The sequence below is a fragment of the Juglans regia genome, chromosome 11 (assembly GCF_001411555.2).
Source record: "Juglans regia cultivar Chandler chromosome 11, Walnut 2.0, whole genome shotgun sequence".
Classification (NCBI taxonomy): Eukaryota; Viridiplantae; Streptophyta; class Magnoliopsida; order Fagales; family Juglandaceae; genus Juglans; species Juglans regia.
The window spans coordinates 10,964,952-10,983,446 of record NC_049911.1 but is presented as its reverse complement, the minus strand read 5'-3'; the positions used below and the strand labels follow the sequence as shown (position 1 = coordinate 10,983,446).

The 18,495-nt window shown below is 40.1% G+C and overlaps 1 protein-coding gene across 1 annotated transcript; it reads right to left on the bottom strand.

Moving 5' to 3' along the window:
* Positions 1-4,309: 4,309 nt before the first annotated feature.
* LOC108995235 (TMV resistance protein N-like) lies at positions 4,310-8,165 on the bottom strand. The gene is made up of 4 exons (XM_035695827.1): positions 7,645-8,165; positions 4,577-4,706; positions 4,420-4,472; positions 4,310-4,316 (listed from the first exon to the last, which is right to left on the bottom strand). The coding sequence occupies exons 1-4, from the start codon at positions 8,163-8,165 to the stop codon at positions 4,310-4,312; spliced, it is 711 nt and encodes a 236-aa protein (XP_035551720.1).
* Between the last annotated feature and the right edge of the window lie 10,330 nt (positions 8,166-18,495).

Sequence of the window (18,495 nt, the reverse complement as noted above, 5' to 3'; positions counted from 1 at the left end):
GACTTTGGCCACCAGTGTATCCAAATGACAAGCCTTCAGCCTCCCATCCACCAACGAAGCCCCTAGATAAGTCACTGGAAAATGACCCTCCCTAAAACCAGTGCTCCTTAATAACCCACGACGCCTTTCTACACTAACATATGGAGCAATAAAAAGTGCAGATTTAGCATTACAATCCGTTTCACAGACCATCTTTCATATACAGTAAATGTCTTCACTAATTCTGCATCAATCTCTTCGTCCCATTTAAAAAAACTAGGACATCATCTGCGTATAGCAAATGTGAAATCATCAGAGCCCCCCTCGGTTGGTAGAATTTTCCAATGCATTCGTTCTCAAATTTCTATCGAAGGAGACGAGATAATACTTCTTGCATTAAAATAAATAGATATGGCGATAGAGGATCACCCTGTCGAAGCCCTCTATTTGACTTAAAAAACCTTGATATGAGTCATTCATCATTATCAAATACCATGGAGAACCAACGCATGATCGAACCAGTGGACAAAAATTTTGAGAAAAACCAAAACCCGTAAACACTTGGAATAAAAAATCCCATTGCACCCAATCATATACTTTCGCCATGTCAATTTTGACCATAACATTCCCTCCCTGGGTCTTCTTTTTCAAGTCATGCACTATCTCTTGAGCAAGTGATATATTTTCAAAGATACTGGGCCCTGAGATGAACACCCCTTATTAGGGAGAAATCAATCGCTTCAAAATACCGTGATACAATGATTTTTGAGAAGATCTTATAAGCCACTAAACAAAGACCTATAGGGCAGAATTTCTCAAAGCTTTTCGGATTCGGCACCTTTGGAATCAAAACAATGTTAAGTGAAGGCATAGAATAATGGGAGCTCATTGCCACTAAAAAAATCCTTTGCCGCTTCCAGAACATCATTTTTAACTGTAGACCAACATGAGATATAGAAAGACGATCCACACCCGTCAGGACCCAGGCTGCTTTGTTGCAAATGGAAAATACTGCTACATGCACTTCTCTTCCGTGGGCAACCTACATAACTTGTCATTTTCAAGCAATGACACTTCTGAAGTCAGTAAGGCATTCAAATTAGGCACTTTCGTTTCTGTGTCCTCCGAAAGAAACCCTCGAAAGTACTCCACAACACTCGTATGTACTGCTTTTGGAGAGCTTAGCACCATCCCATCCTCAAGGACCATCTGCGTGATGGTTAAGCTCCATCGTCTCTGATTCACCACCGCATGAAAAAATTTCTAATTCTTATCTCCTTCCTTTAACCACTTCTTCGCTATTTGAGCCACTCAAACTTCTTCTCTCTTTTCCCACACCTTAAGCTCCATCTTGGAAATAAGATACTCAGACTCAATGTCCTCTAAGTAATTCAACTGCAGCTGGGATTCCAAGCCTTCCAGCCTATCTTCCAACTCTTTTATATTCTGATCAACACGCCCAAACACAGCTAAATTGCTCGAAGCGCAATCTTGGTATGCTTAATTTTAGCAACCAGTTTCACCATACCCGACCCATATACAGGTCTATCCCATACTTCCTTCAGACAACTTTGAAATGAATCATGCAAACACCACATACTTTGGAACTTGAATGGCGATGGCACATACTTGGGAGCAAAATGAGATAACTTTACCATCAGAGGGCTATGATCCGAGGACTTTCGTTTAATATATTCCAAGGTAAACGATGGAAAATTCTCCAAGAAGGCCAACACGGTGTGTGGTGTTGAAGACTTAGCCTCATTTGTTTTCACAAATGAGATGAGTTGAGTTAAAAGTTAAAAGTTAAAAGTTTAATAAAATATTGTTAAAATATATTTTTTAAATATTATTTCTGTTTTGGGATATTTTGTTTTGAATTATTTATTTTATTTTGTATAAGAATTTGAAAAAGTTGTAATGATTAGATGAGATAAATTGAGATGAGTTGTAAAAACAAACGAGGCCATAAGTAGAATTACTCTTTTAAAACTTTGCTAATTTTGTATGTAATATTATAAACTCTTTTACACACACACGTATAATTTATAAACAACTTGGCCTAAGTACTAATGCCCAGTACCTCACACATTTTAATTCCTTACCATGCCTTAGAAACGAATAGGTACAACAATATGACTACCCATTTCCAAACAACAACAAAGATGATGCCTAATTTCTAATTTTAAACTATGAGAACTAAAGGTATTATAGAATTCAGAATGAGGATGTTGATATAGAAGGTGCGCCCCGCACTCTTTCACCTTCACGTTCGAGCTACTTGTTTTAACTGATGCTCTAATGTAGCTCCATTCGTCCAAATTATTTGATTGCTCCAAAAACCACTTGGCTGGTATATACACCCCAAACCCAATTGGCCCTACAGAAGGGTCTTTAGGGGCACGAAGGACTAAGGGTTCTTTTAGAGGACCTTCGTTAGTCTCAAAATGATAAACAAACTCAACAAACTGGCCTTCATCAGGATGACTGCCCTTGAAAATCCTTGGATCTGAATTCTCTACCTCATCATCAACTTCATAAAAAGTAAAATGAGAATATCCCTCCCACTTACTATTATTATCTAAGTTTGGATGGATTTGAAGTGTTACATGAGAACCAAAACTTCTCATGTTGAACCACTCTGGAATTTCAGCTCCAAGGGAAGAGCCACACATTAACTTGGGATTAAAACAATTATTTTCCTGCACGTGAAGTAAAAAAAAAAAAAAAGATATTAATTGGAGTATATTAAATAACCACTCCCACAAAACATCTTAAGAAGAGATCATGACAGAAACCAAATGAGGGAGTTTATAAAGTAAATTGGGATGCTGCTACAAAATTTTCATAAGAAAGGATCGGCATTGGAGTAATTGCTAGAGATTCCCAAGGGCAGGTGATTGGCACATTACAAGCTCCCAGATCAATAAACTGTGATTCTTTTACTGTAGAAGCTTATGGTTTTCTATTAGTTGCAATTTTCACCAAAGAGATGGGGCTGTCCATGGTTGTATTTAAGGGGGATGCTATGCAAGTTGTTTTGATGGCAAACAAGGCTTAAATAGGTTTCAGTTTAGCTAGTCTACTAATTGTAGATGCCAAAGGAGTACTAACAACCCTCAGTTCATAGTCTGTTATTCATACAAATAGACAGACAAATATGGCAGCATATATTTTGGCACGAGTTGGGTTAGATTTTGTAGAAGACAAGTATACATTGGAAGAAAATCCATTATGTATTCAATCCACTGTAATTAGTGATTTAATATAATGTCTTCTATCATCAATGAAATTCAATTTCATTTCAAATAGAGAGAGAGAGAGAGAGAGAGAGAGATCAAAGAGACTCACAATGTCATAGCCTTTTGTTTGTAAATTACTTTCTTCATGATTCAAGCTTCTAATATTGTAGACTCTGTCATCATAACCAATATAGAAGCCTCCAATAGAGTCATCATTAGTCATAAACCTTTCTTGTGTAGAGCAAGCATTTGAGCAAAACTCTGGCACTGCAAAAAACTTAGTGAATTTGATAGCAGTTCCACCTGTATACAATTGATCCAGATACCCCTCACCGTTCATGTCTTGAATTCCACCAAGTGCTAGGCAATCAGATACATCCAGGATTTTAAGAGATGACAAACTACAAATAACACTCGGAAAAATTGAGAGCTTTTTGCAGTTATGTAAAGACAATATGGAAAGGCCGCATAAACTCTTAAATGATAGGGGTAATTCCTTTATGGCAGTACCATCCAAATAAAGTAACCGCAATGAAGTCATGTTTCCCACAATGTCTGGGAACTTCTCAAATCTTGAACAATCAGAAAGATAAAAATGTTCAAGAGACTCCAAGCTAATCTCATTTGGAAAGCTTTTAAGGCATTTGCAAGCGTGTAGATTCAATCGTCTAAGCCGTTTGAGAACACCAATAGATTTGTGGACCTTTGATAAACTTGTACAACCTTCAAGGTCTAGTGTCTCAAGACTTGGGACTCCGGTGAAGTCTGGTGTCTCCAACAAGTTTTGAGAGCCACTAAGATCAAAGCGTTTCAAACTCCCAAAACTCTGTTATAAAACAATAAATATTGAACAAAAAGGAATGCATTAACGAGCTTAGAACCATAAGTAAAACGAAGAACGAGAAGAAAGATCCTTACACTAATTCCCTTCCATAGTTGCTTGATGTGACTGCATGGAAATCTAAGTTCAATAAGATTGTCTGCTTGAAAGCTGTTTGATAAGGATTTTGAAGGATATTCAGACCATTCTAGCACCCGTAACCCATGTGTTGGCATGAATCTTAAAGGGTCGCCGTGCCAATGCAGATTCAATAACTTATCACAGAGATTAGAAAAACTCATGTTGATAAAACTTGTGTTGTGAATTTTAAGAATTCTCAATTTCTTCATCTTTGAGAAGGCTCTAACACTAAATTGCTCCTCATTTTGATTAGGTAAGTTTAGCACCATGCCTTCAATCACGTCAGTTCCCTAAAAACCAAGAACAATAAAATTGTGTGAGAAATATTTGCAAAAAAACATAAGAATTAGAATGAAAATATGATGTACATTTATATCTGGATTAATCCACTTACAGTATTATTCTTCAACACGTGAAGGACATCCTTATAATGCCACAATCTGCTACGCCGGCCAGGTTCTTCGGGGGATTCATCATAAATTATTTCTTGACCCATTTTTTGTAGCAAATCATGCATCCTCAACCTTTTAGATGAGATGGTTATAAGACATTTCTCCATGAGAATATCAATATTGAGGTATGGGTAGTAACCAAAACTTTCTAATATATCCATTAAAATGTTATCTAAGACCTCTCCTTTGAAGAAACAAGCAATATCTAAAAACAGTTTCTTTTGCAAATCCTCTAATCCATCAAAACCTACTTTAAGTATATCTAAAATTCCTTTATTAGGATTTGCTTTCAGTTGATCCCAAGCACCTTTCCATGCATTTGTTCCTCTACCAAACAAGGAGGACCCTAAAACTTTGAGAGCTAAAGGAAGGCCTTGAGCATATTTCACAAAGCCTTTGGATAAATCCACATAATTTTCTTCAGGATAGGGTTTCTTGAAAGCTGCCAAACTAAACAACTGCAACGCTTCATCATTATTCAACTCATTAACCTTATAGATACCATTCACTCCATGTGTTTTCAATAAATGGCTATCTCTGCTTGTTATAATGATTCTACTCCCGGGACCAAACCAATCATGGCTCCCTGCTAATGTTGTTAGATGTTCTTCTCTGTCCACATCATCAAGGACTAAAAAGACTTTCTTATAACATAGTCTATTCCGTATCATATTCATTCCCTCACGATCGTCCCATATATTTATTTCCCTTTCCATGAAGATCTTAGAAAGAAGTTGTTTTTGTAAAGAAACTAAACCACGATTTCTAGTTTGTTCTCTAATACAGGCAATAAAGTTGCTAGCTTCAAATTGGTAAGATATTCTATCATAAATGACTTCTGCCAAAGTTGTCTTACCCACTCCACCCATACCATGGATTCCTATAATGCGAACATCATCCAATCCAATACCAAGTATGTTCATCATTTCCTCCATACGAGATTCTATTCCAACAAGGTTTTTAGAAAGAGTTGCAAAGTTACGACTCAATCCTTGAAGTACCCTTTTAATGATTTCTTGGACAATTGTTGATTCATACCTGGGAAAAATGACAAGATTATTAATTATTATGAGATAGTGATAGCCTTTCAAGAGCCAAATGTATGATAATGTATTAATGTGCAATATAGCACATTATAAGGAGCATGGTTTTGAGATTTTGGTTCTGACCTCCAAGTTCCCTTTGTATAAGGTATTACTCTACCATAAATAAGGGTTATCAATAAAATTAGATTATCGTTCTCATATCTACAATATTATAGCACCCTAATAATGTTTAACTTTTGACCTTACATTTCCATTGTTTTTTGGTGAGAATTAGGAGAGTGGGTGTTGTTTCTAAATTAGAATCCATAGGAGAATTGTAGATTTTCATAAGGAATCATGGTTTCTTGGTACGTTGATGATCTGGGAGTTGTTGTTGATGCCAAATCCAAAGGGACAAGGCATCATGATGTAGTTTCATATAACTAATAGTAAAGTACAAGGGAATTGGCTTAGGGAGCAATGTAATGATATGTAGTCAAAAATAACTAATGGATATAGTAAAGCGGCCAGATGAAGGAAGTTGTAGCTCTAAGGATGAAGGGAAGCCATAGAAATGCTGACTTCAATGACGGTGCATCATTGGCTTAAATGTCTGTCTAGTTTTTCTTTCAATTTATAGTGTAATGAAGCTAGTGAACAGGTTATTACTGGGAAGGGTAGTACTCGCCCGCTTGTTGGGCGAGTAGGTTGCTCGTATAGTGGCCAACAAATCAGACGATTTAGGTAGGGGTACTAGGGCGGGCAGTGGGGCCCTGCACCCTGCTGACCCGCCCAAACATTGAGGGGCGAGCAACCCTACCCCACAGGGCAAGACACTGGCAGGGGCAAGGGTGGGGGGTGGTATGGCCCCATTGGGCCCCACCACGTCCCCCACCTCGCACTCAAATTTTTTTATTTAAATATATTTTTATACATAAATATTTATTATTTTTGCTATATATAAATATATTAATATGTATTAAGTAGATTTTTTACTTAATATTTTGTATAAGTTGTAGTGTAGTAGGATCACCCTTTTATAGATTGTCCTGAAAATACAAGTCTCACACTTAAGCAGTGTGAGATTCTTGTACTACACTACAACTTATACAAAATATACACTAGCAAATTTAAAAACTACATAGTTTTTAAATTATAGTCATATTTACAAATTTAAATTTACAATTTGAGTCCAAAAATGTATTTTTGATCACTTTTGGACCTAAAAATAATTTTTGGGCCTAGTGGACTGTAGTCCATTATTGAAGTGGGCCGGGAGAAGCGGATTGGGAGTCCACCCACTACCCCACACCGTATGGTGCAGGTAGCAGCCCTAGGGGGTAGGGCAAGTCAAGGTAGGCCCCTAACTAAAATTTACAATTTTTTTTGCAAATAATCACAAGTATAACATAAAATCGCTTTACAATCTTACGTATAAATCTGATGTATCACGTAAAATTACATTAGATTGTAAATATAGTTTTGTGAAATCTCTTATGGGAGATTTGGATAGTAAGTTGAAATGAGATAAGTTGAGATGAAAGCTGAAATTTGAATAAAATATTGTTAGAATCTTATTTTTTAATATTATTATTATTTTGAAATTTAAAAATGTTAAAATTTTTTATTGTATTTTGTGTGAGAATTTTTAAAAAAATTGTAATGACTTAGATGAGATTGAATTTTGTATCCAAACATAGTCGTGGCAATAGCACTTCTCTAACAAAAAAGTAATAGATCATAAGGATCAAAATGTTTAATTTATTTAATTAAAGCAAATATTAGATTTCACATCTAGAATTTATAATTTTTGTCACAACTAGATATTGACTGATCAACACGAGGCTAACATGTGTATTTATATGGATCCAATTAAATTTGATTGGTACAACCAGCCGAAATCCAATTTTATTGGGGTACAAATTAATTTGAGAATCTCCAACATATTCATGCTCTCGCTATAAGAATAAAAGAAAAAATGTTACCTAAGATGAAAATGCCATCCAGATATGTTGCCCACTTCTTTCAAAGCAACTCTCCACATTTGTATCTTCTCCATATCAATATTAGGGTCTTCTTCATGCCTAGCAAAAGCTTCTGCAAAAGCCCCAGTTTGGTTTCGTACCTCAGAGGGATCAACATGGTAGAAAACAGGCAAAATTGTCAAACCCGTCTCTCTCATGCATTCGACAATCTGGGCAAGTTCAATCAAGCACCATCTTGAGGAAGCATAGTTTTTTGAGATAATGGGGATGGCATACATGGATTCACGTATTGCTTTCAAGAGCTCTTGAGAAATATACTTTCCTCGCTCAAGTTTCTCGTCGTCTTTAAAGGTGATAATACCTTTCTTTTCTAAAGCAATATATAAATGGTCTGTAAAACTCTTGCGGGTGTCTTCGCCATGGAAATTGAGGAAAACATCATGTATCCATCGAGGTCTTGGGGAAGTGGAAGAAGACGGCGGTACTGATGATGAGGCTCTTTGAGTGCTTAGGGGAATCATTGGACACTTGAAAACAAAACTTGTTTAAAGAAATGTTTGCTAGTAATTTAGAGATCACTTGGAGAATTATGAGAAGAGCTAACACTAACAGGCTAGCTAGAGATATATATATAGGAAAGAGGCTCCCTTGCTTTCCAAGCTTTCAAACATTACCATTAGTGGGAATGAGCCCAGCTTGATGTTAATTTCAGCCTAGACGGAAGAAAATTTGAGATCAGTTGACTTGGTCAATTGATGAACATGAATGGTCCTGGCCGGCGGGTTTCCACTGCCAATCACGTCTTCCATGGCATGATCACATGATTGACTACTTTAAGTCCAAACTTCCAGTTGATCTATGGTTTGGCAAACGTCATTAGAAGATTTTATTCTTCATCTTAAATTAGCTAGGTTTCTGCAAATTGTAATGGGAAATAGGCATAAAATTTATATTTGGTAAATATCTGACCGTGTTTATGTTAAGAAAGTTCTTTGGTAAATAGCTTACAAGTTATTTTTGTGCTTTTTTTTTTTCCTTTCAAAGTATTTTGAGTAAAAAAAATTTGTATAATATTAATCTTTCTTTCCAACTTTAGCTTGGTTTTCTTGATTTCAATTGCTTTATTTTATTTTATATTAATTGAATTTTCTTAGATTTTTCAACACGGCATGTCGATAGTTTCTCTTAAAATGCAAACTGCGTATTTTAACGAGGCATATAATTACGTGATTAGTTTTGATACAGCAAGAGGGTAACATGTCAACCAATTTGAAGTTTGATATATATATATATATATATAAATATATTTATATATATATATATATATATATGAACGGGATCTTTATGTTGCATGGTGATCTTAATTTCAACGAATTAATTAGAAGAAAAAGAGACCGAAGAAAATTTGAAAGAAACTCTGAGAATCGATGAACCTTGGTCTTGGTGAATGGACGGATTTCAACTTATGGGCTAGTCATGTCTTCCAGTTGATCATTATGTTAAGAAAATTATTTATTTCATGACCTACAAATTATTTTGTGATTTCTTTTTCTATTTTCTGGAAGCTGTTATAAGTTTATTTCCACTTTCCATTATAAATAATATTCTTTCACTGAGCCACGATATACCTATTACGATTTATGTAAATAAATTCTTATGATGTTTTTAAATTTTAATATAAGTTTCTTAAGTTTTGGCTTTTTATGTTAATTCTACTTTCTTACTTCACAATGGCATGCTGATTAGGTATAATTGTTTTGTTCTTTAAATGGCTAGCGTGAATTCTAATTGTAGTCATTTCGTTGGTTTTTACGCAACATGTGACAGCCACGTGCGTCAATATATATTTTATTAGTACCAATGAATTTATTTTAATAGGAAAAAGAAAAGAGACCAATTTGAAATTATATATATATATATATATATATATATATATTACGGAATTTTTTCTTCTCAATGTAGTTAATTTTAGTATAAGGTAAGGAGAAAAAAAAGACCAAAGAAAGTTTGAAATCATATATAAGACTTTGACTGCATACTTTAAGACCTCGTTTGGTTATACAGATGAGATAAAAGTTTAAAATTGAATAAAATATTATTAGAATATGATTTTTTAATATTATTTCTATTTTAAGATTTAAAAATATTAAATTATTTATTATATTTTGTATGTGATCAATTTAAAAAAATTGTAATGATATGATAAGATAAGATATATTGATAACCAAACTAGGCCTAAGTTTGGTCTTGGTTTGGTAGGTTTCCACCACCTAGCACGTCTTATGTTATTTGTTGAAATTGATAACATGACCAGCTACGCCTAAGTTTGGTCTTTTGTATGGTATGATCAAATTGATAACTTTGTTGAAATATTGTTTAGGAATTGTGGTTGAAAATTGTTATTTTTCACCAAGCTTAAATTTTAGAAAATGAACTATACATGAATAGGCATAAGCGTCTCATGTTTGATAAACATCCAACTTTGTTTCAACATATGGTTATTTTGTGTTTTTTTTTTTTAGGTTGCTTTAAGTTTATTTCAATTTTCCGTAATAAATAAAATTTGTCGATAAGCCAAGATAAACCTTTTACATTTTAAAATGGATCGTGCTACAGTCCCCGCTGGGGGCTCCCGCTGGGGCTGTAGTGTATTTTTGTATGTGTTTTTTTTTAAGTTGTTTTTTATATAATTTTTTTTAATATTTTTTAATATTTTTTAAAAAATAAAATAAATTTAGAACATTATTAAAAATACTTTCTTAATCAAGAAGTAAAAAAAAAATTATTAAAAAATACTTCCTTAATCACGGAGTAAAATAAAAAATCATATAAAAATATTTTATATTTTACTTCGTGATTAAGCAAGTATTATTTAATAATATTATAAATTTTTTTATTTTTTAAAAATATTTAAAATCATTAAAAACATCTACATAAAAAAAAGAATTAAAAGATACACATAAAAAAATACACTAGAGCTCCAGCGGGAGCTCCCAGCGGGAGCTCTAGCATTTTCCTTTTAAAATATGGGTAGTGTAAGGGAATTTCCCCCACTTCATAAGCCCACTGGGCACTCAACTAGGAAGTAATGGATTTCGCCCCGATGCCCAGTCCCAAGGCCCAAAATTGCCCACAAAGTAAGTCATATGTAAGGAAAAGTAAACAATGATGGCTGATGGGATCGACAGACTTGACGCCACTCAGCTACACCCCCGCTCATGGGAACTCATACAGGGCAAAGCAGGAAAGATGGGAGACTTTTGATCTTCTAACATGGGAATATCGATGACCACCAAAGATGCCAGCAAAATAAGGCAAATTAGGGAACCATGCACATTAATGGCAAAACTACCTGAGCTAAACCCCACATAATGAAGTCATGGCAGAGGCATACCACATTAGAGGATTCTAACAAAAGGAACAGTAAAAGAGACATGGACTCCACGGGGGCAGGCACAATCTGTTCCCCCCAGACATCCGGTATAAATAGCAACTTTAGGTACGAGAAAAACTCTCTGATCCCTAGACTCTCTCATTATTTACAAACTTCCAAAATACTGTACTAACTTTGGTATCGAAGACTCTCTGGCCTCAAGGTCACCCTCTCCTAGTGCCTTTCTTCTCTATTTTTGCAAATCCAGTTCTAAAGATCTGAGTTGCTGGAACTTGGCCCAAAGGTGTGCGAAACACAATGTCAATAGTGGCACCGTCTATGGGATCCTTGCAGATATTGCATGTACTCCATATGCCTGCGACAACTCGTTCCAAATAACTCGGAAGCTCACCAATAGCACTAACGGATATGGAAGCTGACCAATGAGAAAGCCAATATCCAAGGATTGGAGGAGGAGACGCGGTGGAAGAGAGGCGTGAACATACCTAGGAAGGGATGCCTCCGAGTGGCGGGGTGCACGCGGTATGCCCTTTGGTAGATGACTGCACCTCGCCACCACTGCACGTCTGTGCCCCAGCTGAAGGCGAAATTCGAGGTGAGCAAAGGCTCAGAAATGTGGAACCAAATGAGCCATTGGAGTTCATTCCCCTAAGCTTGAATCGACCAGAAGCCATGGCAAGGATTAGCAGCAAACTGACACCTGAGGCACGGAGCGCCATGCAACAACTTCTCACCGAGCACCAAGACATATTCGCTTGGAGTCACAAGGACATGCCCAGAATAGCCTCTGAAGTCATACAACACAGCCTTAGCGTAGACCCAAAGGCCAAAGAGGTGAGGCAGAAACGCCGAAATGTTAGTGCAAAAAGAACGTCACCATAGTTTAGGAAGTAGATCACCTGTTAGCTGCTGGATTCATTCGAGAAGCCCACTATCCAGAACGGATGTCCAATGTGCTGCTCGTGAAAAAGCCGAGCGGCAAGTGGAGAATATGTGTTGGCTTCACCGACCTCAAGAAAGCCTGCACCAAGGACAGCTTCCCATTACCCTACATCGATTTAATCATCGACTCCATGGCGGGCCATCATATGCTCAACATCATGGATGCTTACTCTGGGTATAACCAAATTCACATGAATCCGGAGGACGAGGAGAAGACCTCGTTCATCACCAAGCGAGGCCTGTATTGCTACATGGCAATGCCTTTTGGGTTGAAGAACGCGGGGGCCACCTACCAGCGGCTAGTCAACCGTATGTTCAAAAATTAGGTGGGAAGAAAAATGGAGGTCTACGTCGACGACTTGTTGGTTAAAATTGGAACTCCGGAACAACACTTGAGCGATTTGAGGGAGGCTTTCGCAATACTGAGATTATACCAGATGAAGTTGAACCTTGTGAAGTGCGTCTCTGGCGTCGGATCAAGGAAGTTTCTAGGATTCATGGTGTCAAAATGCATAATCGAAGCAACCCCTGAAAAGGTGAAGGCCATCCTCAACATGAACCCACCTTAAAGCATAAACGAGGTGCAAAGACTGGCCGGGCGAGTAGCGGCTCTCAACAGGTTCATGTCAAGATCCACTAACAAGTGTCTGCCTTTCTTTGAGGTTCTGTGAAAGGCACAAAATGGGACGGCGAGTGCGACCTGGAGTTCAAGGCTCTCAAGAAGTACCTCACAAGCCTCCCGCTGCTCAGCCAACCTAGGTGTGGGGAAACACTGATCCTTTACTTGTCAGTCTCACCCCAAGCAATCTCTTTGACGTTAATGCGTGAAGATGATGGAGTCCAGAGGCCACTCTACTACACGAGCTGAATATATCATGGGGCAAAAGCCAGGTACTCTCGCATAGAGAACGTGCCTTCACGCTGGTGGTAACTACGAGTAAGCTGCGCCCGCACTTCCAAACTCAACCAGTAAGGGTCCTCACAGAAACCCCGTTGAAAAAGATCTTGTAAAGGCCGAACGCTTCGGGCTGGCTCATGAACTGGGCAGTAGAGCTTAGCGAGTTTGACATCGACTACATGCAACGGAATACCATCAAGGGGCAAGTCCTAGCAGACTTCGTGGTTGAATTTACTGATTTCTTGGCAGAGAGCAAACATGCCTCTCCCATGAAGCCTTGGCAAGTGTTCGTGGATGGCTCATCTTGTTAGGCTAGAGGGAGAGTGGGGGTGCATATCGTTATATCCGAGGGAGAAGAGTACAATTACACCATCAAGTTGGCGTTCAAGACCACGAACAATGAGGTGGAGTATGAAGCATTACTTTCAGGACTGACAGTAGCCAGGTCTCTAGGTGCTACAGAAATTGAAGTGCAAGCCGACTCGCAGGTGGTGGTCAATCAAGTACAAGGGGAGTTCACCTTGAAGAATAAAAAACTAAAAAAATACTTGGCACTAGTAGAAGCCAAGCGCCCCCACTTCAGACACTTCCAGATTCTGCAGGTGCTGAGAGCAGAAAACCAGAAAGTAGACAAGCTGGCACTTACCTCATTCGAGCAAGAAGACTCCCCCCTGCCTTAGCAAACAGTAATCCGAATAGTCGAAGTACCCGCTGTAGGGATCGAGGTGATGAAGATATAGCCTAAATCCCTGGATTGGGTGAGGGACATCCTCAAGTACTTGGACGACAATGAGGTGCCCAACAACAAGCAAGAAGCCAGAAAGATTAGGAACCGAGTGACACGCTACACCCTTATTGAGGGAATTTTGTACTGAAAGGTCCATTCGACGCCTCTCTTGAGGTGGATCTCCTCTGAAGAAGCTCAGCATGTGTTGGCAGAAAAACATAAAGGGATCTACGGCAGTCACTAAGAAGGAAAGGCGCTAGCCATAAAGGTAATGAGGGCGGGGTATTACTGGCCCCATGACTTACAAGATGTTGAGGAGTATGCGCGGAAGTGCCGAAAGGGTAGAGAGTAAACCAAAGTGCCTCACTGCCCACCAAAAGAATTGACGTCAATCACCTCACATTGGCCATTTGCCCAGTGGGGAATTGATCTGGTCAGCCCACTCCCCTAGCAAGAGAGGAGTAAAATTCATGGTAGTAGATGTGGATTACTTCGCTAAGTGGGTTGAGGGTGGGGCCCTAAAAACCATTACAGTGAACAACATCACACGGTTCCTATGGAAGAAGATGATTTGCAGGTTTAGCATCCCACACACTATCATATCGAACAATGGGAGGCAGTTTGATTCCAATCACTACAGTAATTGGTTCTGGGAGTTAGGGATTGAGTTCTAGTACTTGTCTCCGGGCCACCCCCAGTCTAACGGGCAGTTGGAGGTGACTAACTAGACATTGATGGGAATGCTCAAGAAGCAACTCAACTACAAGAAGGGCACATGGGCAGAGGAACTCCCTGCTGTCCTATGGGCCTACCGGGTCACAGTGAAGACACCAACAGGGAAAACTCCTTTCACCCTCACTTACGGCTACTAGGTGATGCTGCCAGAAGAAATCGAGATCCCCACCTACAGTGTTCAAGACCTCGAGCAAGACTATAATGATAGGCTGCTGGAAGAACAACTTGTTTTGCTGGAAGAAGTTAGAGTGAAGGCAGAGGTAAGAACCACCGCCAACAAAAGGAGGGTCGAGCGGTGTTTTAACAAGCGAGTGCGTCCGAGAACATTCAAAATCAAAGACCTTGTACTCAATGAAATAGGAACAAAGATGCAAGACGAGGGAAGGCCCTTACGTGGTGGCCGCCACCAATCGCCCAGGCTCCTACTGGCTCCGAGACTTCAAAGGAAATGATCTGCCACACCCCTAGAACACCAAACATCCATGAAAATTTTATTTCTTAGCTAGTTTAATTATTTTAAATTCATGTTTTTATGCATACACTATAGATCTTAATAAAAAAAGTATAGTGTTTCAATGTCAAGTTTCTGGAACATAACAAAATCTCTATCAATGTAATCTTTATCAACAAAATCTTCATCGACCATTTACCTCCCCACGGGACACCAAAGGGAAGAGTCAAGCCAGAGGCTACTCTATCCCCCCTGCGAAGGAGTGCAGGTCGGCCCTAGACTACCCGAAGACAAAACTTTACCTTCCTTGTAAGTGTCAATAGGTGGAATCAGGTCCAATTACAGATTGCCCGAACAATGTACCTTTGGCAAGACCAAAAGGGCAGGTTGAGCCTAAGGCCACCTTGTCCTGCCCGCAACGGAGAGCAGGTCCAACCCCGAGGCTACCCAAAAAACTTACCTAGACCTCCGCCACGATGAAGTGTGAGATAAGCGCCAGCCTGACCAAACTTAGCATTTCCTACGATGTCAATAGGCGGGAGCGAGACCAGTCCTAAACTGCCCAAACAATCTACCTTCCCACGAAGGATGATAGGTGAGCAGGAGGCACAACCTCCTCATCCGGTAGAGAGGGACCAACCCCTTCTGCGGCCCAAAAAACTAACCTCTCCCATCGCAGTGAAGGAGTGGACCAGCCACATCGCTTTCTGAATTATCTCCCCCAAAGGGATGTGTGTAATGCCTAAGGCCACTTTATCCCTCCTGCGGCGGAGTGCGGGTCAGTCCTCAGCTACCCAAAGGGAAAGACTTACCTTCCTCGTAGGCGTCAATAGGCAGGAGTGGGTCCAAGAGCAGACTGCCAGAATAATCTACCTCCCCACGGACCAAGGAGACTGGTTGAATCAGAGGCAGCCTTGTCTCCCTGCGACAGAGAGCAGGACCAGCCCCACGGCTACCCGAATAACTTACCCAGACCTCTGCTGCGATGAAGAGTGGGTTCAGTGTCAGCCTGATCCAAAAGTTACCCTTCTCTGCGGTTTCAATGGGCGGGAGTGGGTTCAGTAGCAAACTACCAGAACAACCAACCTCCCATGGGGAACAAAGGGACGAGTTAAACCAGAGGCCGTCTTGTCCCTCCTGCGAATGAGGGCGGGTCTGACCCCGAGGCTACCCGAATACTTATCCCAACCTCCATCGTAATGAATGAGTGAACCAGCCACATCATTGTTTGAATTATCTCCCAGAGGGGCAAAGGGGTGGTTTGGCTTGAGGCATTCCAACCCCTCCCCGATGGAGTGCAGGTAGTCCTCAACAACTCAAAGACAAAGATTTACCTTCCTTGTAAGCATCAACAGGCGGGAGCAGGTCTAGTTACAAACTGTCAGAATACCTACCAACCCACAAACCAAGGAGACGGATCGAGTCAGAGGCCACCTTGTTTTCCCTCGGCAAAGAGTGAGACTAGCCCATGGCTACTTGAATAACTTACCCCGACCTCTGCTACGACGAAGTGTAGGATCAATGCTAGCCTAATGCAAAACTTACCCTTCCCTATGGTGTGAATGGGCGAGAGCATGACCAGTAGCAAACTGTCCAAACAACCTACCTCCCACGGGGAACAAAGGGATGGGTTGAGCTAGAAGCCTCCTTGTCCCTCTAGCAAAGGAGAGCGGGTCCAGCCCTAGGCTACCCTAATACTTACCCCAACCCCATTGAGGCGAAGGAGCAGACCAGCCACATTGCTATCTGATTTACCTCCTCAGAGGGCAAAGGGGCAGTTTGGCATGAGGCATTCTGACCCCTCCCTGACGGAGTGCAGGTAGTGTCTTACAACCATCCAAATACTACACCAAAGAACAAGGGCATCAACAACCAGGGAAAAAGCGGCACGGAAATTGCGTAATAGGCTAGAGGGCCAAGGTTTGCAAAGTCTAACTCCTGCAAAGCTAAGGATAAAGTTATGATGACATGTTTATCTTTCAATCAAGAATTAAATACACAATGCCAACGGGTGGGAGTGGGTCCAATCTCAAACTGTCTGGACAACCTGCCTTCTCGCAGACCAAGGAGACGGGTCAAGCTAGAGGCTACCTTGTCTCCCCATGGCGAAGAGCAAAACCAGCCCCACAGTTACCCGAATAACCTACCCCAGACCCCATTGCAGCAAAGAGCAACCATAATTGGTTATATTCAATTCCACAACCATGGTGCTACTTAGAGGGGCATATAGGGGGGTTAGCAGAACATTACCTAGCCTCTCCCTCCAAGGAGGCATTCAGAGTCTCCCTGACGCAGCTTAACTCTTAAGGGAGAATTTCTATCCCCTCCAAGTCGATGATAGTGAGCGAGGACCAACATATGCTAATGTCATTTCTCTCTTCTTTCAGTTACATACCAAAATAAAGTACTGCAACACAAAATAGAAGAACTAAAGGACTAGGTTGGGTAAAGCGCATCGAAGAGACAGACGACAAGAAGGAAGAAATCGGCATAAGGAAGAAGTGGAGAGACATCGACCTCGTCAAATAATATCGCTAAAGACCCCAAGAGAACAACTACCCAACAAGAGCGAACGAAGATAGTATAAGCAGAAGAGCTGTCGGCCAACAGGGTCCTCAGGATTAGGTTAGGCACTGGAGGGGTGGACCGTAAGACTATGTATGACAAAGAATCCCCTACGCCTAATGCCAAACCTATAATTTCCTGCTACAAAACCCCCCAGTTGACCATTAAAAAAGAAGAATAAAAAGAAGGAAACATCGGAGAAGAATACGCAAAGAAAAGCAGCCATATTCCAACATGAAGCGACAAGTTACAACGTGAAGCTGCAAGTTACAATGTGAAACTGCAAGCTTACAAAGAACAAGACAAGTTACAACGTGAAACGGCAAATTCCAACGACATACAACATAAGTCAACTAGATACGACAGAAATTTGTGAAGGCACAAGCAAACCGAAGCCTGGTCAAATCATATTCCAGTAGAAGTGGTGAACAGGGATCTCTATCATTATGACGTGCTGATAATGCCAAAGGTCACCTCTAAGAAAATGCCAGTAGAAGTGGTAGACAAAGATCTCTATCATTACGACATGCCGATAAAGCCAGAGGTTACCTCAAAGAAAATCAACAAGGAATGTAATGAGGTAACTAATTGAGCCGTACAGTGACAGCAAATGCCAAGACTTACTAATGGAGAGGTGCGAGAAACTATTGGAGGAGGTGAAGACAATAGGGCGAGATGATGATAGTAGGGTAATCTTGTGGCGTGAGAAAAGGTGTTGCATGATGAAGTGTGGGAAAATGAAAGCTGAAAGCAAGGTTGAGCTTTGGAATAAGAGGTTTGAAACTGGAGCCTCGAATAGCAAAGAAGAGCAAGACCTGTCAAAAGAGCCAGTCAAAGTGCAGCCTTAAGGGTGTTTGGGATTAGATCACTCTCGAGGAGAGTAGCCCGTTCCAAGGACACTTCATCCAGGGAAAGCTGTCGTACACTCAAAGCCCTCAGATTGCATCAGGGATTTTGGAGGATATGAGTCTTCATCCTTTCCAAGCCATCAGTGTAACCAAAGTTCCAGGCATCATTGTGGACACCACGGACATACGATAGCTCCACCCGCAGATCCTGAATGGTAGCATCACAGGCCTCCAAAGCACACCTTGCCTTGGCCGAATCGGTCTCCAAATCCCTCCTACGTTTCCTTTCAT

Excerpts from the sequence above, each read along its gene's own strand:
- LOC108995235 (XM_035695827.1), bottom strand. The coding sequence starts at position 8,165 with ATGATTCCCCTAAGCACTCAAAGAGCCTCATCATCAGTACCGCCGTCT. Across the intron at positions 4,707-7,644 it reads GGATGGCATTTTCATCTTAG|GTTGAGGATGCATGATTTGC; the intron begins GTAACATTTTTT and ends CTCATCTAAAAG. Across the intron at positions 4,473-4,576 it reads ACGTGTTGAAGAATAATACT|GGAACTGACGTGATTGAAGG; the intron begins GTAAGTGGATTA and ends CTTGGTTTTTAG.